The sequence below is a fragment of the Scyliorhinus torazame genome, chromosome 14, assembly GCF_047496885.1.
Source record: "Scyliorhinus torazame isolate Kashiwa2021f chromosome 14, sScyTor2.1, whole genome shotgun sequence".
Lineage (NCBI taxonomy): Eukaryota > Metazoa > Chordata > Chondrichthyes > Carcharhiniformes > Scyliorhinidae > Scyliorhinus > Scyliorhinus torazame.
This window is the reverse complement of record NC_092720.1, coordinates 119,916,556-119,940,045: the sequence shown is the minus strand read 5'-3', so window position 1 is coordinate 119,940,045 and position 23,490 is coordinate 119,916,556. Positions and strand designations below refer to the sequence as shown.

The 23,490-nt window shown below is 49.2% G+C and overlaps 1 protein-coding gene across 6 annotated transcripts in view; it reads left to right on the top strand.

Annotated features, from left to right (window-relative positions):
• LOC140389974 (rho guanine nucleotide exchange factor 4-like) overlaps positions 1 to 23,490 on the top strand; it is a 636,618-nt gene that overhangs the window by 238,921 nt on the left and 374,207 nt on the right. The window contains exon 1 of one of the 6 annotated variants that reach the window (XM_072474702.1): positions 17,128 to 17,326. The exons of the other annotated variants lie outside the window; for them this stretch is intronic. Coding sequence (XP_072330803.1) covers positions 17,288 to 17,326 — 39 coding nt within the window. The 5' untranslated portion in view covers positions 17,128 to 17,287. Of the gene's footprint in view, positions 1 to 17,127; positions 17,327 to 23,490 lie in introns of those variants that run through there. 6 annotated transcript variants of the gene reach the window in all.

Here is a 23,490-nt window from a genome sequence, read left to right as displayed (position 1 = left end):
AATCTCTATTGCTGTTGACACCTTTGGCGATAGTGCTGCTAAACGTTCAACTCAGTTCATTGAATGAAAATGTTGCCAAGCTGTAAATTTGTACAAGCAATCAAGTGCGGTGTAACTTGTATAGACAACAAATCAGAGTGTAAAATTAATTCCTGCAATCCAATTTTAATTCCTAAGTCCATTTCGAAAATACAAGAATTAACTTAATAGAAGTTGATGCTAAATCTCAGTGTGAGCTCAATAAGAACCTTTCATTGAGTGCAAAAAGATTAGCAAATATAAGTTTCTTTTGTAATTATATCAAAAGGGCAAGCTTAGTGAACGTCACTTTTAAAACGCAAACCTCTTGCAATTAAAAAATATGGCTGGAAGAATGAGACTGGAGTCTTGCTTCTCTTATGTTAAATCAAAGTAACTTTATTTGCTTTTGCTCTTTTTTTTGCCATTCATCAGTCACTTAAGACAGAGAGTGGGAAACCTGCCTTTGGACCTCTGCCAATCTGAATCTGTAATCAGTTGCAGAAAGGTGCACGAAGACTGCGTTGCATGGCCTGTCTGCTGACGTCCTCTCTCCCTATAAAGAGAAATGCCTCCCTTCTGCCTTGCTTGACACCTGGCCAAGTGACCTGACCAATGTCACTAACATTAGTGTGGGACAGGATGGGTACAGACTCTCAAACTCTGAACAGCCATGCACTGGTGCACAAACATGTTCCCCCCCATGGGTTGCTCCTTATCCACCTTATATTTAACTCTGTAACCAGCAGCACAATTAACTCAGCATTAAAGAACATGATTAGCGAACATGGTTTTATGTTAATTTCTGTCGAAGTTTGTTTAGAATTTCAAAAGTGATGAGCAGATTCAGCTTTCACATTTGTACTATACCTCCCCAATGCCACATTAGTGAATGATTATTTCACCTCTCCCCAGCCCCACTCTTGCCTATAAGGAGCTAGGTTCCCATTGATTCTCGGGCTGATATTTTTCCATCACATGCTCATAAAATAATACCGCATCGAAAGAGCAAGTCCATTCAGCCCATCCTAGACCTGTTCTTTGAAAGAATACTTTTCTTGTAGTCCCCTTTTACCTTAAAGCAAGGAGGACACTTGCCGTGGAGTGCAGCCGGCAGGAAGAATCCTTTAACATGGGGAGGCTGTTGCACCATAGCTACAACATGTAGTATTCTGTCTGGCCATGAGACTCTCCCACACTTCCCACCTGCCATCGAGGTTTGCAAGTTTAAGCACACTGAGTGCACTTTCTGTGGTCATCCAGTCCTGGAGTGGGACTTGAACCAAGAGCTTTTGGCTGCAAGGTAAAGATTCTACCGATTGCAACACCAGAATCCTTGGACTTCATAAGGGCTATCCAATTAGTGACACTTGTCTCCCAAAGCAGAGCAAAGTTTTCTTCCTTAACACATACCCATGTGTTAATACCTTAAATCTATGTCTTCTAGTTTTTAGCCCTCCTGCCATGGAAGTAGTTTTTATTTGCTCAATAAAATGCCCGATCATTTTGAGTACTTCTGTCAAATCTCACAACAAAGATATTGGGTGCAATTCAGCCACTGTGCCAGGCGCAACGGGTGAATCCCACGAGAGATCCAAATTGGATTCCGTGCCAGACCAATTGCGAGTCACCCAACTCACTCCACCTGGCGTGATCTGAATCCAGATCAGTGTATTTAAATGAGCCATTAAGTTTATTTAAATACCCAGGCGCCGCTTGCACCCACGCCCGGGAGTCCATGGCCACGCCTGCAAGACCTCGACTGGGCGGCGTTTTTCACTGATTTCCACAAACGTGGACCGGACCAAGCATGATGGCACCTCGGGGGGGGTGGAGGTCACACAGGCTACTGGAGATCCCTCTGTGGATAGGGTACTGTCAGCCTGGTACCCTGGCAGTGCCATGGCAGTGCCACTCTGACACTGCAAGGATGCCCAGGTTAGCCCTACCAAGGTGCCAGGCTAGTGGTGCCAAGCTGGCAGAGCCAAGGTACCCAGCTTCCAGATTGGCACTGCCAGGGAAGCCTTGCACATTAGAGGGGGAGTCCAGAAAGCCACAGAGGAGAGGGGGGGCCTGACGGGGTAGGGGAGATAGGGGCAGCCAGTCAAAATGGAGCTCCGATTGACGAGGAGCTGGTTCTGCTGGCGAGCTCAGCTCGCAGGTGCAGGCAATCCACTAAAGTGTGGCCTCGACGCGGAGAAATTCTCCGAGGCCCAAAACAACACCTAAGTTCCCGTGAATAGTAAGGTGAATCTTGGAGCTGCAGCCTCCGAGAAACACCCCGCCAAACGAACTTGCTGAATCGCACCCATTGCCTACGAAATTGGCACCTGCCTGTAATTCTGTGGCTACAAAAGCAGTCATTGAGATGAAGCAGCCCTACCCATTATTTGAATATGGAAACTCATTTAGTGAAACGCTCAGTACTGTCCTCCAGGTGCACAATCACATTGTTGTTTTTTGAGTAACTAAATTAGAATAAAACATTCTCTGAGAAGTGGGAAGCAGCAAGAGGATGAATACAAGTTACGTTTTGTAGAACTCCTTAATTTTTTAAATGTACAAGACATTTATTGCATTTGCAATTTATTTCTGTTGGGCCTGTTACTTCCTCAGAGTGGGCACCATAAGAAGTCTTACAGCACCAGGTTAAAGTCCAACACGTTTGTTTGGAGTCACCAGCTTTCGGAGCACTGCTCCTCCCTCAGGTGAAGGAAGGTGTAAGCTGTCTTACTGTGCCCACCACAGTTCAATGACGGCATCTCCACATCATTCCTCAGAGTGGTAATCTGTCGGAGCGCCACTTTTGCCACACTGACCCACGCTGCGATCCTGAAGCCCCTGTCTTGCTGAACCTTCCACACTCTGATTGGGTGAGACAGGAGCAGTGAGGTGCACCACCGGCTGCATCGTCGTGGAGTAGTAACTGGGGCGCAGAGAGTAAAGTCACTCCCCCCTTTTTATGGAAGTAATTGGTGTAAAGGGGAGGTTTAAAGGGACAATTTAGAGGGAGCAGGTAAGTTATGGAGTTTAGAGAGTCAGGAGGGGGGGTGGAATCGGTCCAGGGAAGATGGTGACCTGACTGGAGCGGCCGGACCATGGGAAAGGGTCGGACTGTAGAAGAGTAGAGGGAGGTCTGATTAGAGAAGAGGGGTCTGGGATGTTTAAATAGTTACTATGGTGCAAGAAGTGGTTTTCTTTCCTTCTAACTCTTTCAGAGTATCTATCAGGGTAAAACTGGCAGAGCCACTTGAAGTTAATGATTTAAATCACTTCTGTTGGATGGCTCCCAGTCCAGCGCAATTGTCCAGAGGAAGTTCGCACTTCTGGGCAATTGCCAGGTAACCCCTTACGTGGGAATGTCTGAGAGGTACTCCCCCAGCACATCATTGTGGTACCCCCTAAATGTGATGCTGGGGAACTCGGACGTTGTGGGCCTTGGATCTGGCTCAGTGCTTGGTATTCTTGAGTTAGAAGGTTGTGGGTTTGAGACCCAGCCCAAATCCAGGCTGACACTCCGATGCACAACTGAAGGAGTGCTGCACTGTCAGTTGTGCTGCCTTTCAAATGAGATGTTATTTGCATGTCCTCTTAGGTGAATGTAAAAGATGCTGTTTTGAAAATGAACAGATATGATATTCCCGGTGCCCTTCATCTACATCTACCAGAACAGATTATCAGCTGGCCAGGCTGTTTGTGGGACCGTGCTGTGCAAATTGGCAGCTGCATTTCCTACATTGCAGCAGTGTCTACACTGCAAAAGCATTTCATTGGCTGTAGACTGTCGGGTTATGTACTCTGGGATAACAGAGGCTACAACTGGATGCAGCTTTAACCAAAAGATACTCCAGACCTTGAAGTTAGTTCAATCTGATTTATTGACCCAGTAGCACAGTTAGCACAGTTCTCTGTGAGTTCGACTCTCTGCTAATCTAAGTTTGGTTACTCTGTCTGATTGAACCAGACAAGCTCTTAGTCACGTGCTGGAGGTGTGATACTGTACATACACCCTCTCTCTGTAGATGTTCATCAGTGGAAAGAGGCGGAGTGTGGGCGCCTCGTGCCTTTTATAGTGAGATACCACCCCTGAGTGTCCTGCCCGCTCATTGGTCATGTCCTGTTCTCTGTGTTCATTAGCTGCCTGTCTGTGCCTGTCTGTATATCATTATCTGCATGTCTGCATATCATGACATCTCCCTTTTTAAAAAATATTTTGTTGGCACATGGGAACATACTTACATGTGGTGGCATATATTAACATATTTACAAGCGGTGGCATATGTGAACGTATTTACATGTGAAGACAGCTGTCTAATGTGAGAAAACAGAACATAGCAAACAAAACAAATGTTCATAAGTCCAATCTCTGGGGCTTGCGTCTGATCCTTGTCGACCGCCGGAGAGATGGTGGTGGGGACGATGGCGCCTAGGCAGGTGGGATGGAAGCCTGACTGGTGGCCTCGTAGTTCGAGGTATCAGCAGGTGGCAAAACAACGGACGGAAACGGAGAAGAAAGCGGTTGCGGGCAGGCAACTTTGCACAGTACCCGTCTGTTTCATCGTACAACAGAACCATCAGCCATACGTACAACATACGAGCGGTGTGCAGCCTGTCGAACAACGACAGTTGGAGCAGACCAGCCACCATCCGGTATCTTTTTTTTATTTTTAAAAAATATATATTTTATTCAAAATTTTTGGCCAACCATGACAGTACATTGTGTATCCTTTACACAGTAATATAACAATATAAATAACAATGGCCAGTTTTAAGCAAGAAATAAATAATATATAAACATCAAAATTAAAAAACAAAACGAAATGGCGACAGCCTTGTCCCAAATAAATACTCTCCAAAAATACAATTCAGCAGTCCAATATACAATTACCTATAACAACAACCTATACATATTATACATGTACACTAACATCCCTGAGAGTCCTTCTGGTTCCTCCCCCCCCCCGCCCCGGGTTGCTGCTGCTGTCTTCTTCTTTTCCATTCCCTCTATCTTTCTGTGAGGTATTCGACGAACGGTTGCCACCGCCTGGTGAACCCTTGAGCCAATCCCCTTAGGACGAACTTAATCCGTTCCAACTTTATAAACCCTGCCATGTCATTTATCCAGGTCTCCACACCCGGGGGCTTGGCTTCCTTCCACATCAACAGTATCCTGCGCCGGGCTACTAGGGACGCAAAGGCCAAAACATCAGCCTCTTTCGCCTCCTGCACTCCCGGCTCCTCTGCAACCCCGAATATAGCCAACCCCCAGCTTGGTTCGACCTGGACCCCCACCACCTTCGAAAGCACCTTTGCCACCCCCACCCAAAACCCCTGTAGTGCCGGACATGACCAGAACATGTGGGTGTGATTCGCTGGGCTTCTCGAGCATCTCGCACCCTATCCTTTACTCCAAAAAATTTACTGAGCCGTGCTCCAGTCATATGCGCCCTGTGTAACACCTTAAATTGTATCAGGCTTAGCCTGGCACACGAGGACGATGAGTTTACCCTACTTAGGGCATCAGCCCACAGCCCCTCCTCAATCTCCTCCCCCAGCTCCTCTTCCCATTTCCCTTTCAGCTCATCTACCATAATCTCCCCCTCGTCCCTCATTTCCCTATATATATCTGATACCTTACCGACCCCCACCCATGTCTTTGATATCACTCTGTCCTGCACCTCCTGCGTCGGGAGCTGCGGGAATTCCCTCACCTGTTGCCTCGCAAAAGCCCTGAGTTGCATATACCGGAATGCATTCCCTTGGGGCAACCCATATTTTTTGGTCAGCGCTCCCAGACTTGCAAACGTCCCATCTACAAACAGATCTCTCAATTGTGTTACTCCTGCTCTTTGCCATGTTCCAAATCCCCCATCCATTCTCCCCGGAGCAAACCTATGGTTATTTCTTATTGGGGACCACCCCGAGGCTCCTGTCTTACCCCTATGCCGTCTCCACTGCCCCCAGATTTTCAGAGTAGCCACCACCATCGGGCTTGCGGTGTATTTCTTCGGTGAGAACGGCAACGGCGCCGTCACCATAGCTTGTAGGCTAGTCCCCCTGCAGGACGCCCTCTCCAATCTCTTCCACGCCGCTCCCTCCTCTTCTCCCATCCACTTGCATACCATTGAGATATTGGCGGCCCAGTAGTGCTCACTTAGGCTCGGTAGTGCCAGTCCCCCCCTATCCCTACTACGCTGCAAAAATCCCCTCCTCACTCTCGGGGTTTTCCCGGCCCACACAAAACTCATGATATTCTTCTCAATCCTTTTGAAAAAAGCCTTCGTGATCACCACCGGGAGGCACTGAAACACAAAAAGGAATCTCGGGAGGACCACCATTTTAACCGCCTGCACCCTCCCTGCCAGTGACAGGGATACCATGTCCCATCTCTTGAAGTCCTCCTCCATCTGTTCCACCAACCGCGTTAAATTTAACCTATGCAATGTACCCCAATTCTTGGCTATCTGGGTCCCCAAGTAGCGAAAGTCCCTTGTTATCTTCCTCAGCGGTAAGTCCTCTATTTCTCTGCTCTGCCCCCCTGGATGCACCACAAACAACTCACTTTTCCCCATGTTCAGTTTATATCCTGAAAATTCTCCAAACTCCCCAAGTATCCGCATTATCTCTGGCATCCCCTCCGCCGGGTCCGCCACATACAACAACAAATCGTCCGCATACAGAGATACCCGGTGTTCTTCTCCTCCCCTGAGTACTCCCCTCCACTTCCTGGAACCCCTCAATGCTATTGCCAGGGGCTCAATCGCCAGTGCAAACAATAATGGGGACAGAGGACATCCCTGCCTCGTCCCTCTATGGAGCCAAAAATATGCAGACCCCCGTCCATTCGTGACCACGCTCGCCATCGGGGCCCTATACAGCAGCTGTACCCATCTAATATACTCATCTCCAAAGCCAAATCTCCTCAACACCTCCCACAAATAATCCCACTCCACTCTATCAAATGCTTTCTCGGCATCCATCGCCACCACTATCTCCGCTTCCCCCTCTGGTGGGGGCATCATCATTACCCCCAGCAGCCTCCGTATATTCGTATTCAGCTGTCTCCCCTTCACAAACCCAGTTTGGTCCTCATGGACCACCCCCGGGACACAATCCTCTATCCTCATTGCCATTACCTTGGCCAGAATCTTAGCGTCTACATTCAGGAGGGAAATAGGCCTATAGGACCCGCATTGCAGCGGGTCTTTTTCTTTCTTTAGGAGAAGCGATATCGTTGCCTCTGACATAGTCGGGGGCAGCTGTCCCCTTTCCCTCGCCTCATTAAAGGTTCTCATCAGTAGCGGGGCGAGCAAGTCCACATATTTCCTGTAAAATTCAACTGGGAATCCATCCGGTCCCGGAGCCTTCCCCGCCTGCATGCTCCTAATTCCTTTCACTACTTCCTCCATTTCGATCTGTGATCCCAGTCCCACCCTCTCCTGCTCCTCCACCTTAGGAAATTCCAGCTGGTGCAGAAAACACATCATTCTCTCCTTCCCATCCGGGGGCTGAGCTTCATATAATCTTTCATAGAATGCCTTCAACACTCCATTCACTCTCTCCACCATCCGGTATCTTGATCCTGACAGTGTCTGACAGGGGTAACACCGGCAAATCGGTGGCATGAGCATCATAGCCCTGCTTTTGCTGGTTTCGGAGCTGCTGCACCTTCTGCAGCACCGGGAGGTGATCCAGGTTGGGCAAGTGTATGGCTGGAAGTGTGTCCGCAGATCCCTGTTCATCAGGAGTTGAGCCGGCGACATGCCAATGGACAGTGGGGTCGCTCTGTACGCAAGCAGCGCGAGGTAGATGTCAGAAGCAGACTCCGCGGCCTTGCAGATGAGCTGTTTCACAATGTGCACCCCTTTTTCAACCTTCCCATCGGACTGAGGATAGTGTGGGCTGGAAGTGACATGTTTGAAATGGTATGACTTGGCAAACATAGACCACTCGTGGCTGTTGAAGCACGGGCCATTGTCACTCATGACAGTGAGTGGGATACCATGCCTGGAGAACATCTCCTTACAGGCCTTGATGACAGTCCGAGATGTGAGGTCTGAGAGCTTCACGACTTCAGGGTAATTGGAGAAATAGTCAATAATCAACACGTAGTCATGACCATTCGCACGAAAGAGGTCGATGCCAACCTTGGACCACGGGGAGGTCTCGATTTCATGCTGCTGGAGTGTCTCCTTGCTCTGCGCTGGCTGGAAACGTTGACAGGTCGCACAGTTGAGGACCATTTTCGAGATGTCCTAGCTAATACCGGGCCAGTAGACAGCCTGCCTGGCTCTGCGTCTGCACTTCTCGACGCCCAGGTGTCCCGCATGGATTTGGCTGAGGACCAAGCTCTGGAGACTGAGTGGAATGACAATCCGGTCCAGCTTGAGGAGGATACCATCAATCACCATCAGGTCGTCCTTTATGAAATGAAAAATGAATGAAAATCGCTTATTGTCACAAATAGGCTTCAATGAAGTTACTGTGAAAAGCCCCTAGTCGTCACATTCCGGCGCCTGTTCGGGGAGGCTGGTACAGGAATTGAACCGTGCTGCTGGCCTGCCATGGCCTGCTTTAGAAGCCAGCAATTTAGCCCAGTGTGCTAAACCAGCACCTCATTGTAAAATTGAGGGCACTCCCTTTCTGCCAGCCATTGGCGAGGTAGTGCATGACACGCTGCAAGAGGGGGTCTTTGGCTGTCTCCTTGCGGATACGATCCACCTTCTCATCAGACGCCGGGAGGGTACTAGCACACAGCTGCACCTGTGGTTCCATCTGCCAGATGATTTCCAGCGGTTCACTAGGCAATGTGATGGAGCGGGACAATGCATCAACGATGATGAGCTCCTTGCCAGGCGTGTACACTAAGTCAAAGTCGTACCTTCTGAATTTGAGGAGGATGCGCTGCAACCGAGGCGTCATGTCATTCAGGTCCTTGTGGATAATGTGGACCAGAGGCCTATGATCCGTCTCGACAGTGAATGTCGGCAGGCCGTAGACATAGTCGTGAAACTTGAGAATGCCAGTGAGAAGACTCAGGTATTCCTTCTCTATTTGCACATACCTTGTTTCGGTGGGCGTCATGGCCCTCGATGCATTGGCTACCGGTGCCCAGGGTGAAGTGTCATCGTGTTGAAGCAGCGCCGCACCGATGCCATCCTGGCTCGCATCTGTCGAGATCTTTGTCTCCCTGTCTGGGTCGAAAAATGCCAAGATGGGTGCAGTGGTGAGCTTGGCTTTCAGCTCCAACCACTCTGTCTGATGTGCTGCCTTCCATTCAAAGGCAGTGGACTCTTTTACCAGGTTTCGTAGGGCAGTGGTGTGTGAGGCCAGGTTTGGGATGAACTTGCCCAGAAAACTAACCATGCCCAGGAAGCGCAGCACTGCATTCTTGTCTTCAGGGACCTTCATGGCTTCGATAGCCTTGACCTTATCTGTGTCTGGGCGCATGCCCTGCTGAGAGATCTGGTCACCTAGGAACTTGAGTGTCGACATGCCAAAGCAACATTTGGACCTGTTCAGCTTCAGGCCATTGGCATGGACATGGCGGAGTACCTGCTGGAGACGGGAAACATGCTCTTCAGGGGTCGTGGACCATATGATGATGTCGTCCATGTACACACAAACCCCTTCAATGCCCTCCATCATCTGCTCCATGATGCGATGGAAGATCTCCGATGCCGAGACAATGCCAAATGGTGTGTTGAAGGTGCAGAGCCTTCTGCTGGACTCATCCAGCTGGATTTGCCAAAATCCATGCGATGCATCTAACTTGGTGAAAAAACGTGCGTGTGCCATCTCACTGGTGAGTTCCTCCCGCTTCGGGATGGGGTAGTGTTCACGCATTATATTCTTATTGGGATCCTTGGGATCAATGCAGATGCACAGGTCTCCCGAAGGCTTTCTGACACCTACCATCGAACTGACCCAGTCAGTCGGTTTGGTTATCATGGAAATGATGCCCTGTTGCTGAAGATCCTTGAGCTGTGCCCTCAGGCGCTCGCTCAGTGGAGCTGGGACCCGGCGTGGTGCGTGGACCACTGTCTTGCCATCAGGTCATAGCAGAATCTTGTATCGATATGGCAGCGTGCCCATCCCGCTGAACACATCCGGATACTGAGTGAGGATGTCGTCAGTACCGGCCTGAGGATCCACATTGGAGGATGTTGTTGTGTAAACCCGCTGCATGAGGTTCAGCTGCTTGCAGGCCTGCGCGCCAAGTAGGGATGCCCTGTCCGACTTGACAATTTCAAAACGTAACCGTGCATGGGTGCTCCGGTTGGAGACGAGTAGATGGCAGGATCCCAGTGCCATGATGGGATTTCCATTGTAGTCCAGGAGCCTGCAGGCTGCTGGAAGGACCTTGGGGGCTTCTTGATGCGTTTGGAATCTGCCTGTGAGAGGAGGTTGGCAGAAGCACCTGTGTCCATCTTAAACTGGATGGAGCAGTGGTTGACCTGCATCACCGCACGCCATTCGTCCGCAGAATCCACAGCGAGGATGGATTGAATTTGTGATGAGTTGGATGTGGCATATTCACATTTGGTAATGATGCCCACACAGTAGGCGGAGTCCAGGCATTCTTCCTCTGGATCCGTTGTGCTGCCAGGATCAGAACCTTGTCATCCTTGTTGCACACTCTGAACGCACCGCCGTCGGAATTGGGAGCGCTGGCCCCTGACTGGCGGTGCAGAACTGCACAAGGCTGCATAGTGTCCAGGCTTCTCACAGTTTAAACGTCGCCTGCCTCTTGCAGGGCAGTGTTTAGTTAAGTGGGCGTTGCCGCAGTTCGAGCACGTTATGACGTCGGCATCCTGACGCTCCACGCGTCTTCGCACATGCGCAGTGCGGGTGTCGGCTGCTTCGTTATCTCGTTCGCATCGCGCATGCTTGGGGCCCTGGGAAAAACGCGCAAAATGGCCGCTTTCTTCAATGCTGAGGCGCTGCATCCGGGAGATGGCCTGTACACTCTCTGCCTTGTGGGAGGCAAATCTCTCATTTTCAGCTGATTTGTACTGGGCATAGCGATTTTTGGCGTGCTTATGCACTGTGCATGTTTCAATCGCGACTGGCAGGGTCAAATGCTTGATTTTCAGTAGCTGCTCTCTCAGTAGGTCAGAGTGAACTCCAGAAACGATTTGGTCTCTGAAGCACAATCAATACTCTCGAGACAAAGAGGAGTCATATCTAATCGGCTTTAATCAGCTAGAACTGTACCCAGCAGCGGTGATACAGAAAGTGAAGGCTTCTGGGACGGTATTGGTTCTTATACCCCGCCTCTCAGGGCGGGGCTCTGTACATTATCCAATGGTAGACCCCTCGGTCTAGCCAATGGTCATTCACCTCTCAGGTACTGCAACACCTGGTATTACCACATTCACCCCCTGCGAAAAAGAACCCAGCGGGGTGATGGCCAGTGTTACTGTCGCCTTTTGCATGGTAGGACCAGGTATTGCAGGTACCATGATGTCGAGGGTAACAGAGAAAGTTTTTTTTTTCATGGTGCAGCAATCAGACGATCGGGTGGCCTGGTCGTCCTACTGGAGTGTCTGAGTTTCGGTGGCGATCCTGGTGAGGGCCCCGGCGGTTGTGACTCCGGGAACGTGGTGTCTTCCTCCCAGGCAGTTTCGTCACCCCTAGGCGACGCTGTTGGGGCGAAAGGTGGGCAGGGAGGAGGGGCGCCCGTAGGGGGCTTCGGTGCCTGTTCGGCGCTGGGTAGGGGTTCCGGCGGCAATACTGACCCTCCGTTCAGGTGCTGTGGGGGTGGGGGGGGGGGGTGGGGGCAATGACGCGGGCGCGCGTGGGGCTCCGGCAGGCGCCAGGTCCTGAAGGGAGACCTTGTCTTGGCGGCCATCGGGGAACGCTACGTAGGCATACTGGGGGTTGGCATGCAACAGGTGAACCCTCTCGACCAACGGGTCCGACTTGTGCGCCCTCACATGTTCCCGCAGAAGGACGGGTCTGGGTGTCGCTATCCAGGTGGGGAGCGAGGTCCCGGAGGAGGACTTCCTGGGTAAAACAAGGAGACGTTCGTGAGGTGTCTGGTTTGTGGTAGTACATAGCTGCGACCGAATGGAGTGAAGGGCCACTGGGAGGACTTCTTGCCAGCGGGAGACTGGGAGATTCCTGGACCGAAGGGCCAGCAGGACGGTCTTCCAGACCGTTCCGTTCTCCCTTTCTACCTGCCCGTTTCCCCGGGGGTTGTAACTGGTCGTCCTGCTCAAGGCGATGCCTTTGCTGAGCAGGAACTGACGCAGCTCGTCGCTCATAAAGGAGGACCCCCTATCACTGTGAATGTATGCAGGGAAACCGAACAGTGTAAAAATAGTTTGGAGGGCCTTGATGACGGTGGTTGTGGTCATGTCCAGGCAGGGAATGGTGAATGGGAAATGGGAATATTCGTCAATCACGTTCAGGAAATACGTGTTGCGGTCGGTGGAGGGAAGGGGGCCTTTGAAGTCCATGCTGAGGCGTTCAAAGGGACGGGAAGCCTTTATCGGATGCGCCCTCTCTGGTCGGTAGAAGTGTGGTTTGCACTCCACACAGATTTGGCAGTCCCTGGTGACTGTCCTGACCTCCTCGGTGGAGTAAGGCAGGTTTCGGGTCTTAACGAAATGGAAGAACCGAGTGACCCCCGGGTGGCATCGTGGAGGGCTCGGAGGCGGTCTACTTGTGCGGTGGCACAAATGCCGCGGGACAGGGCATCAGGAGGCTCGTTCAGCTTCCCAGGACGGTACAAGATCTCGTAATTGTAGGTGGAGAGTTCTATCCTCCAGCGTAAGATCTTGTCGTTTTTAATCTTGCCTCGCTGTGCATTATCGAATATGAAGGCCACCGACCGTTGCTCCGTGAGGAGAGTGAATCTCCTGCCGGCCAGGTAATGCCTCCAGTGTCGCACAGCTTCTACTATGGCCTGGGCCTCCTTTTCGACCGAGGAGTGGCGAATTTCGGAAGCATGGAGAGTGCGGGAGAAGAAAGCCACGGGCCTGCCCGCTTGGTTGAGCGTGGCAGCCCAGAGCTACGTCGGACGCATCGCTCTCGACCTGGAAGGGGAGGGACTCGTCGATGGCGCGCATCGTGGCTTTTGCGATGTCCGCTTTGATGCGGCAGAAGGCCTGGCGGGCCTCCGTCGACAGGGTGAAGGTTGTGGATTGGATCAGGGGTCGAGCCTTGTCGGCGTAATTAGGGACCCATTGTGCATAGTAGTTAAAGAAGCCGAGGCAGCGATTTAGGGCCTTGGGGCAGTGAGGGAGGGGGAACTCCATGAGGGGGCGCATGCGTTCGGGGTCGGGGCCTAAGACTCCATTTCGCACTACGTAGCCTAGGATGGCTAGACGGTCGGTACTTAACACACACTTCTCCTTATTGTAGGTCAGATTAAGGAGGTGCGCGGTCTGGAGAAATTTATGGAGGTTGGTGTCGTGGTCTTGCTGGCCATGGCCGCAGATGGTGACATTATCGAGATACGGGAAAGTTGCGCGTAAGCCGTACCGGTCAACCATTTGGTCCATCTCACGCTGGAAGACCGAGACCCCATTCGTGACACCAAAGGGAACCCTTAAAAAGTGGTAGAGCCGCCCATCTGCTTCGAAGGCAGTGTACTGGCGGTCACTATTACGGAGGGGTAGCTGGTGGTAGGCGGACTTGAGATCCACCGTGGAGAAGACTTTGTATTGCGCAATCCTGTTTCCCAGGTCGGCAATACTGGGAAGAGGGTACGCGTCCAGTTGCGAAACCGATTGATGGTCTGGCTATAGTCGATGACCATCCTATGTTTCTCCCCGGTCTTTCCCACCATGACTTGAGCCCTCCAGGGGCTGTTGCTTACTTCGATGACCCCTTCCTTCAGCAACCTTTGGACCTCGGACTTGATGAAGGTCCGGTCCTGGGCACTGTACCGTCTGCTCCTGGTGGCGACGGGTTTGCAATCCGGGTTGACGTTCGCAAACAGAGAAGGCGGGTCGACCGTAAGGGTCGCGAGGCCGCAGACAGTAAGGGGGGGTATAGGGCCTCCAAATTTAAAAGTCAGGCTTTGTAGGTGGCACTGGAAATCCAGCCCGAGAAGGGTGGCTGCGCAGAGGTGCGGCAGCACGTACAGGCGGAAATTGCGGAATTCCCTGCCTTGGACGGTGAGGTTCGCGAGGCAGAACCCTTTTGTCTGCACCGCCTGTGACCCGGAGGCCAGGGAGATCCTTTGTTTGATGGGATAGGTGACCAGAGAACAGCGCCTTACCGTGTCGGGGTGGACGAAGCTTACCGTGCTCCCGGAGTCGATCAGAAACGACGTCACGTGGCCGTTGATGGCGATCGTTGTGGTGGCCTTCGCTAGCGTCCGGGGCCGACTCTGATCCAGGGTAACGGAGGCCAGCTGCAGCAAGGAGTTCTGGTCGGGCAGCGCGTAGTCAGCCGTGCTGGGGGCCTGAGGCCCCATCCAAAATGGCGCCGGCCATGGGTTGCACATGGAGTCTGGGGCGGGGGCTCCGAAGATGGCGGCAGCGAGGGACAAAATGGCGGCGCCCACCCATCCAGCATGGTTGCCGGGGTGCAAAATGGCCGCGGCCGCGGGTCGCACGCTGCCTGGAGGGACAAAGGCTGCGGTGTGCGTTGGGTTGGCGGGGCTTGGAAAATGGACTGCGGTGGGCCTTGGGCTGCCGGGACCTGAAAGAACGGCCACGGTGGGCCTTGGACAGCCGGGTCCTGGAAGAACGGCTGTTGGTGGTCGCTGGATACCGCGGCCACAGCACGGCTCGGCAGACTGCGGCATAGTGGCCTTTCTTGCCGCAGCCTTTGCAGGTGATGGTGCAGGCCGGGCAGCGCGCGCGGGTGATTCATCTGGCCGCAGAAGAAGCAGCGTTGGCCGGCGGCGGTAGCGGGGCGTCTTGCCACGCAGGCCTGCGGAGTTAGCGGGTAAGTCTGCGGGGTTAGCGGGTAAGTCTGGGGGGTTGCCGCGGCCGGGTGCCACGCAGCCCAGGGGGGGCGCCATGCGCACGGGGGCGTACACGAGTGCGTTCTTGTACGCAACATCCATGGACCCTGCCAGGGCCCAGGCCTCGGTGAGGCCCAGTGTGTCCATTTCGAGGAGCCTTCGGCGGATGTTGGGGGAAGCCATACCTGCCACGAAAGCGTCCCGAATTAAAAGTTCTGTGTGCTCGTTCCCCATCACCACTGGACAGCCGCAGTTTTGGCCCAGCACTATCAGTGCCCGGTAGAAGTCTTCGAGTGTCTCATCTGGGCTCTGCCGTCTTGTTGCCAGCAGGTGACGGGCGTAGACCTGGTTCAGTGGATGAATGTAATGTCCTTCTAGCAGCTCCATGGCTGCAGCATAGTTCGCCGCCCCTTCAATCAGGGGGTAGATCGCCGGGCTGACCCGTGAGCGTAGGAGATGTATCTTCTGCCTTTCCGTGGGGGTGTCGGCAGCCATTTCGAGGTAGCTCTCAAAACACGCCAGCCAATGCTTAAAAATAGCAGCAGAGTTTTCTGCGTGAGGGCTGAGCTGAAGGCACGCCGGCTTGATGCGGAGATCCATCCTTCAAAAGTACTAGCTGATTAAATTGATGCACAATCAATACTCTCGAGACAAAGTGGAGTCATATCTAATCGCCTTTAATCAGCTAGAACTGTACCCAGAGCGGTGATGCAGAAAGTGAAGGCTGCTGGGGCGGCATTGGTTCTTATACCCCGCCTCTCAGGGCGGGGCTTTGTACATTATCCAATGGTAGACCCCTCGGTCTAGCCAATGGTCATTCACCTCTCAGGTACTGCAATACCTGGTATTACCACAGTCTCTGATCATGGAGTCAGCAATATCACCAAAGTTGCAGGACAGCGCTAGCAGGTGGATGTTAGTTAAGAAGGAGTTGAAAGATTCATCTTTACTTTGTAGACGCTGTTTGAATATGTGGCACGCAAAGATTTCTTTGGTGTCCATTTCACAGTGACTGTCAAACTTGTCCAGGATGGTTTGAAACTTTGTCTTGTCCTGGCCTTCGGTGAAGTGAAAAGAGTTGAAGAGTTCGATGGCTTGATTGCTCGCTGTTGAGAGGAGAAGCCCCATCTTCCTTGCATCAGGCGCACCCACGAGGTCTGAAGCTTCGATGTACAGCAGAAACGTTTGCTTGAATGTTCACCAGTTGGCACTGAGATTGCCGGAGGTCCTGAGCTGGTGAGGAGCCTGAATCTTCTCCATGTGGCCGGGATACATTCATTGGTCGTCACGGAATGGACTGAGGTAAACCATCTAGATTACACAGTCTCCTGGTAGCATGTCATGTTATGGACTCTGGGATAACACAGGCTGCAACTGGATGCAGCTTTAACCAAACGATATTCCAGACCTTAAAGTTAGTTCAATCTGATTTATTGAACCAGTAGCACAGTTAGCACAGTTCTCTATGAGTTTGACTCTCTGCTAACCAAAGTGTGGTTACTCTGTCTGACTGAACCAGACTAGCTCTTAGCTATGTGCTGGAGGTGTGATACTGTACATACACCCTGACTCACTCTGTAGATGTTCATCAGTGGAAAGAGGCGGAGTGTGAATGCCTTGTTCCTTTTATAGTGAGATACCACCCCTGAGTGTCCTGCCTGCTCATTGGTCATGTCCTGTTCTCTGTGTTCATTAGCTGACTGTCTGTATATCGTTATCTGCATGTCTGTATATCATGACATAGAGCACTTAGTGTCGTGCTAAGGTTGTGAAAGGTCTTATATCAATCCAAGTATTTCTTATAATAGCCATAAAATTAGGATTCGTTTGGATGCTCTGAATTTAGCGCTTATAATCACTGTGCACCGAATGCAAAAGCTTTAAATATTTTAAAAAAGACTGTCTGTAGCATCAACTGCAGATACTGACAACATTTCCTTTGCAACTGCCTGTATGCATCAAATGACTGGAAAGAAATTCGCATTTATATGAAACTTACTCCCTCTGACGGTGCTGGTTAACATTCCTTCGCACTCGATTTTCTTCAGTTGAATTATATGCTCAATCAAAACCACAATCTTAAATTTGTATAAGATTACACTGAGCGCATTTTTCCAGCCCTGCTTCGCTTGCACATAGCAACTGCTTTGCAAAGGGGAAACAGATAAGTTCTAATCATTATGCAACTCCTTAATGTAAACTCCTGGCAGAGCTCATGTACAGCAGCAGGACTAAGTCCCTCCAAAATAGTAACAATAAACATCATCTAGCTAAGGCACGGCAGGAGATCGGATACTGAAACAAGCCGTGTACGTTTCCCTGGACAGACTTCGCTGGAAGAGAATGCTCAGTATAATCTATTTCGTGCGAACACTCCTCAAGGTAAGTTTGTGTTTAATGTATGCTGGCAGTGTACGAGTCGAGCTGTGCAGCAGGGCAGGGACTGCCGCCAAGATTGTATTGAGAAATAGTCGGGACGGGGAAATTGCTCTCTTTGAACCCAGAACTCTGACTCTCAGCCATGACATTGCCCATCAGACACGGAGAGTTAAGTTGCGAGGCTTTGCGGTTCTCTCGTTGCTCCCGTTGTGACATGCTGCTTGATTTCCACCAGCAAAATATAAATGTAGATCCTCATTGTCGAACTGCAGGGGAACAGCGCTCCCATTTCTCAAATTGGATTAGTTTGCCTGTTGTGAATTTGGGGTAGCGGGCTCAGGGTTGTCTTGTTAACAACACCGGCCACAGTTCATATTTGGAGAGCTGCTCCTTCGAGGACTAATGCCAGTGTACACCGCATAAACTTGGTGGGTCCTGTCCGCCCCCCCCCCCCCCCCCGCGCATCATTATCAGCAGACATTGGAAGGTATGCTGGTTTTGGTTTAGCTCATTGCGGAAATATGAACGCCTGTGTGTAAATGCCATATTTTGACTTGCTGTGTTGCATGTCGGTTGGTAGTGTTCGCCCGTTTAAAGAAAGACTCGCATTGCTCAAAACCGGTTTGTTCATGCCAGAACTGGTCAGACTCCTCCAACAAGCCTCCCACTGGATTGGCACCCATCCACCACCTCAAACATTCACCCTCTCCATCTCTGGTGCACAGTGGCTGCACTGAGTACCATCTATGATGCAAGCCTTTCGGGATAGTACTTTCCAAACTCACGACCTTTCCCACCTGGGAGGGCAAGGGCAACAGATGCATGGGAACACCACCACCTGGAGGTTCCCCTCCAAGCCACTCACTATCCTCACTTCGAAAGATAGCGCCGCTCCTTCACTGTGGCTGGGTCAAAATCCTGGATCTCCATCCCTAACAGCACTCTGGGTGTACCTACATCACATGGGACTGTAGCGATTTATAAGGCAGCTCATCACCACCTCCTCGAGCGCAATTAGGGATAACCAACACATGCTGGCCAGCCAGCAATGCTTACACCCTGCAAGTTAATTTAAAATCAAGTTGGGCAGATGTCAGATTTGACATGTACAGTACAAGTCCGGTCAGGCACACATTTAACTGGTTAGACCAGACCTGTACAAGATGTAAAAACATGCAGCACACTTCAGATCAGGTACACATAACACATGCCAGGTCAAGCAATCTCAAAATACATCAGCTCAGGCATGCACGGCATGGGTCTCTGCCATAATCCGAATGAATGACCCGTTGATAGACAAAGTGAAATGTGTAATGAGAGTTTATTTCAGAGTAAACTGTGAGACAAATGAGCTCTACAGTATTTTGTAATTGAGATTTATTAGATTTTGTTTTTAAGGCAGTGATTGTGAAATCAAAACTAATTTGGTATCTGACACATTCCATCTCTTAAATAAACAATGAGTTTAGCCTCCCAATGCCTCTACCATCGCTATCCATAGGTACAGTCTGCAACATACATGTAAAAGTGCATGTTATCACAGCAAGTTGGACTCCCTGAATGACCTGCAACATACCATGGCCTCCCACTCATCTGACAATTTATTCACATTGCAGACTCTATAACTCGATGATATCTCGGTGGGCAAGTCAGCTCTTGTACAAAAAAACTGTGACTATTATTATGCTGTTGGTATATGCTCAGATTTTTTTCTGTTTTATTCTGTTTTTGTTCCTGAACAAGGGTTAAACATGTGACAGTTCTTTTATGTACTTGGAAGGGGTTACCTTTGTTCTTGTAAATCAGATTAGTTTGTTAGGTTAAAGTGCTTTGTGTTAATATCAGGACTGGAGTTGTGTTTGTACTAATAAAGGCTGCTATGTTAATTGCCCCAAGTATTAGACGTTGCATTTCTGGATTTCAAATGTGTTTGGAACCCAAATCAGAGGTAAATGTATTTAAGTTGTTTGGTGACTTGAAAGCTGTCAGGTGGTTATGTTCCAATCAGCTCATTCAATGGTGTTTGTTTAAATGTTAATTTCTATTTAGTCAGTGAATGCATTTTAAGCAAATTTACTGCAAGTTCCACCATTTTTGGTTAAACAATCAAGCAAAGGGGTGTTGAAAGCAGACCCTGCCTTGTGGACATTTTCATTGGTGTGTTGTAATTTTGGTGCTTTTCGGATGGGGAGTGCTAAAGCTGGACTGTTCTCGTGAATGTAAAAAAAGGGAGTGGTGCACAAATCCATTTTCTGGCAGCCAATTTTATTTTTTCACTCTACTCTCCGTTTGACACAAGTTTTAGTTCAAGAGCATTTGCCTGAAGTATTCCTGGTGAAACATGTGACGGTTACATCTCAAGACATTGTGGTGAATTTTTGTGCCTTCCATTTGTGAAATGGTTCAGTTGCCAGGCTTTCCAAAGAGGACTCGAAAGGAGAGATCCTCTTAATGGACTTCCCAGCCCCACAAACCACAAACAAACCAGGTTTGTGACATTCACCGTTGAAAAGAAAAAGGCCTGTGTTCATATTGGACCTTGCAGTAGATCGAAAGCCCTTTGCAATCCAGATGCAGTTGCAGCTATGTTGGATAAATGTGACCGCGAACTATGCACAGCAAAATCCCGCAAACACATCTGTTTCAGTGATGTTGGACAACCAGGAGAACACCTTTGTTCTTCAAATAGTGCCATGGAATTTTATGGGACCCTGCCTGAGAGGCAGACAAAGCCTTGGTCTAGGGTCTCATTTGAAAGCCAGCACATCCGTTCGTTCAGTATTATATTGAGGTATCAGGCCCGATTTTGTGCTCAAATGCAGGAGAGGGACTTGACTTCACATCCTACTACTTTAGAAGTAAGAGTGCTCCCACTGAGCCACTGCTGACATCCAAGGAAGAAAAATAAATCGATATTTCCGAGTAAGATAAACCAAGTAGGAAATTAAGTACCCAGTAGTTACTTATCATTGTAAACAGTTGGAGCAATAGCTTAAATCAAGTGCATTTTTACTGGTGCTGAGAAAGGTTAAAGAGTGACCTGAAAGAGGGCTCTGCGGTCATGAAAGCTTAGGAGAGGTTAAATAATAATAGATTGCTTCCCCTGGTTGGTGAGAGATACGTTTAAGATGATAATTTAAAAAATCAAAGGGGACGTTAGAAAAATGCCTTTCTTTATGCAAAGAATTCATTGTCACAATGTGTGTTGAAACAATGTCCATAAATGCTTCTGAAAAATGGATTAGATAATTACTTAAGAGGAATACTGCAGGTAATGGGGAATGAGCAAGAAAGTAGAATTAGACTGTAGCTCATGCGATGAGAAACACCAGCACAGAGTTGGTGGGCCAAATGGCCTCTTTCTATTTTGTAATATTCCCTGCCCAGGCTTCCTCAAAAATGACATACGTCTCCCAAATAAGATGATGTGAATTTTAAAAAGCCATTTATGTATTGAGAAGTATTCTTAAGTGTTATCTGAACTGCTATAATGCCTCATACTTAAGTAAAACTGTTCTTGGTCGTAGCGAACTTGAATATTGCTGAAAAGAGACTAATGTTGCTGAGGTTTTTCATCTTGCACTCACCAGGACAAGTGCAAGTGGTCACGCGTAAGAATTTTCTTATACACCCTAATGCACTCCATTCCATGCGCTCCAACCCATGGTCAAATTCACTTTTTTGAGATGAAGCAGTCAAATATGCTCCCTTTTGTCAACGGATTGAGAAATCTGTTAATAGTTTCTTTACTACCCCAAGCTTAACTTCCCCAATCAATATATACTTTGGATTCGTATAGTTCCACCTGCTAAAAGAATGGCCATATCAGCAAACTTATAAAAAAGGTCCCTAATTATTTACTCACCTTGCAAGCTTGATGCTGAAATAGAGTGCTTCAAAGCTATCCTGCAGGACAATGGTTGTCCTGATCAAATTATTGTTTGTACAATGCGCAAGCTCACAAATGGGTTCGAGGCCACCACTTTCAGGCCTGAGAATTGCTGGGTCGACCTCAAATTACCCTGGAGAGGCAAAGTATGTCAAAGATTTGAACAACAGGTTCGAGCAAACGATCTCACACTGTTACCGTGCAGTGACAACTTTAGTTGTGTTTTCCATTAACATGATGCTACCATCAGTCCAGAAAGACACTCTGCCCATCACACAATTGAGCAATGTTGTGTATGAATTTGCATGCAGGTGCAGTTCCAGATACATAAGCTGGATGTCCCAATGCTTCACCGATGGGATCAAGAAACAAGTTGCCCCATCTTCTTGCAATAAGCAGAGACTTGCACTTGCAAAACAAAAACAAAATGGTTCTGTTGGATGTGTTCTGCGATTGGGCAGCACTTGGAGAACAATTATAAGTGCTATATTAGCAACCAATTTAAGATAATCAATCAAACCAGCGGCTCATTTACTCTTGCGAGAAATTACGTATTCATATGCAGAGACTTTACTCTGCAAACAAAATAAATTTGCTCAAGCCTGGCACCTTAAGTTGAATTTCCCAGAAGCATGGGGAGCTTTTGCCAGGGAAACTCCACGGCCAATCAGAGTTGACATGTCCACCAATCAGCACCTTTTATCTCTTGCAGTACAAATTGTTATGATCATTTGAAGCTTGACATTCTTGTGTTTGTTCTGATGAGTGCAAGGCTAAAAACTTCAGCAATGTCTCTCTTTTTGACAATTCATAAAAACTGCAGCCCCATTTTCAATATTAAAATGGCACGGTGGCAGAGTGGCTAGCACTGCTGCCTCACAGCACCAGGGACCACAGCCTTGGGTGCTGTGTGGAGTTTTCACAGTCTCCCCTTGTCTGCATAGGTTTCCTCCAGGTACTTTGTTTTTTCTTCCATAGTTCAAAGACCTGCAGGTTAGGTGGGGTAACAGGGATAGGGCAGGGAAATGGGTTTACATCGGGTGCTCTTTTGAAGGTTTGGTGCAGACTCGATGGGCCAAATGGCCTCTGTCTGCACTGCAGGGATTCTATGGATGAAAGCCAATTTTCCTGTGAGTTATAAATTTAATACAGTTATTCTGGCGAATAAATATAATAATGTAATAGGCATGATTTATTGTGCATTCCTATGGTGGGTAGATAATTGGGAGTTATGATTTTTCCAGTATACGAAGCTAGTCGAATCCTTTCCAGTAATGCATTCCGAAAATCAACTGTGAATTTCCAAGACTTTGACTTTCTGGGCAGATTGTTCAATTCCCATATTGTCCATAGCTCTTTTCCTGGACACTTGGAGATGTGTGAGAATTGGGCACACTGGTAAGATAAAATCGCCATTGCCCCAGATGACCAAAGGCTGCATTCCCCTTTGAGGGGGAGAGCTGACTGGTGGCAATTGAACATGGGGATCATCACATCTCAGACGAGAGGCAAAGTTGAGAAGGTGGGACCTTCATGGATAACACAGCACCTTTCTTTGATGCAAAGGCTAAAATTGCTAAATTGTCATCTGGATTGCAACTATATTGGCCTGGATCTTCCGATCAGGATCGGAAGGCTCATTTACCAACAATGCACATTCACCTTCCTCTGATCTTTCTGAGTGACCTTTCGCTGGAGGATCCTTCACATGTGACTCAATACAGCAAATTCCTGCATGGAGCAGTACAGATAATCTGCACAGGGACTACGCTTCCTTTTTATGGCACACATTGCCATATTACAGTAAGTAAAGAGTTTAAATGTCCCAAAGCTGCTTTGAAAAGCAATGTGGAGAAGTGAGGTGTGGGTATAGGGTGGGTAAAGTGGGAAGGTGGGTGCAGTAGGTGGGTAACATGGCATGGTGGTAGGTGGCAGAGGTGGGTAAGGTGGAAGGCGGGTGAATGAGTAGATGGGTCGGGGTTAGTCATGTTGGGAGGGACTGTCAGGTCAGATCAGCAAGCAATCGGGTGAGGAGGAGTCAGCTGGTGGGATTGGACCAGTGTGGGGGGGGGGGGGGGGGGTGGTCACCTTGGGTCGGGAATGTCATGTTCTGTAGACTGGCCGAAGTAAATGACAAACTACAGAACATCCAATACAAATAATTTATTATTTAACAATGATGTGATTAAGATAACTAAGATAAATAAAATAATGAACTACCAACACTAGTTAACTATTATAGAGCTACTGCAAAATGCCTCAAGCCATTATAATCAAT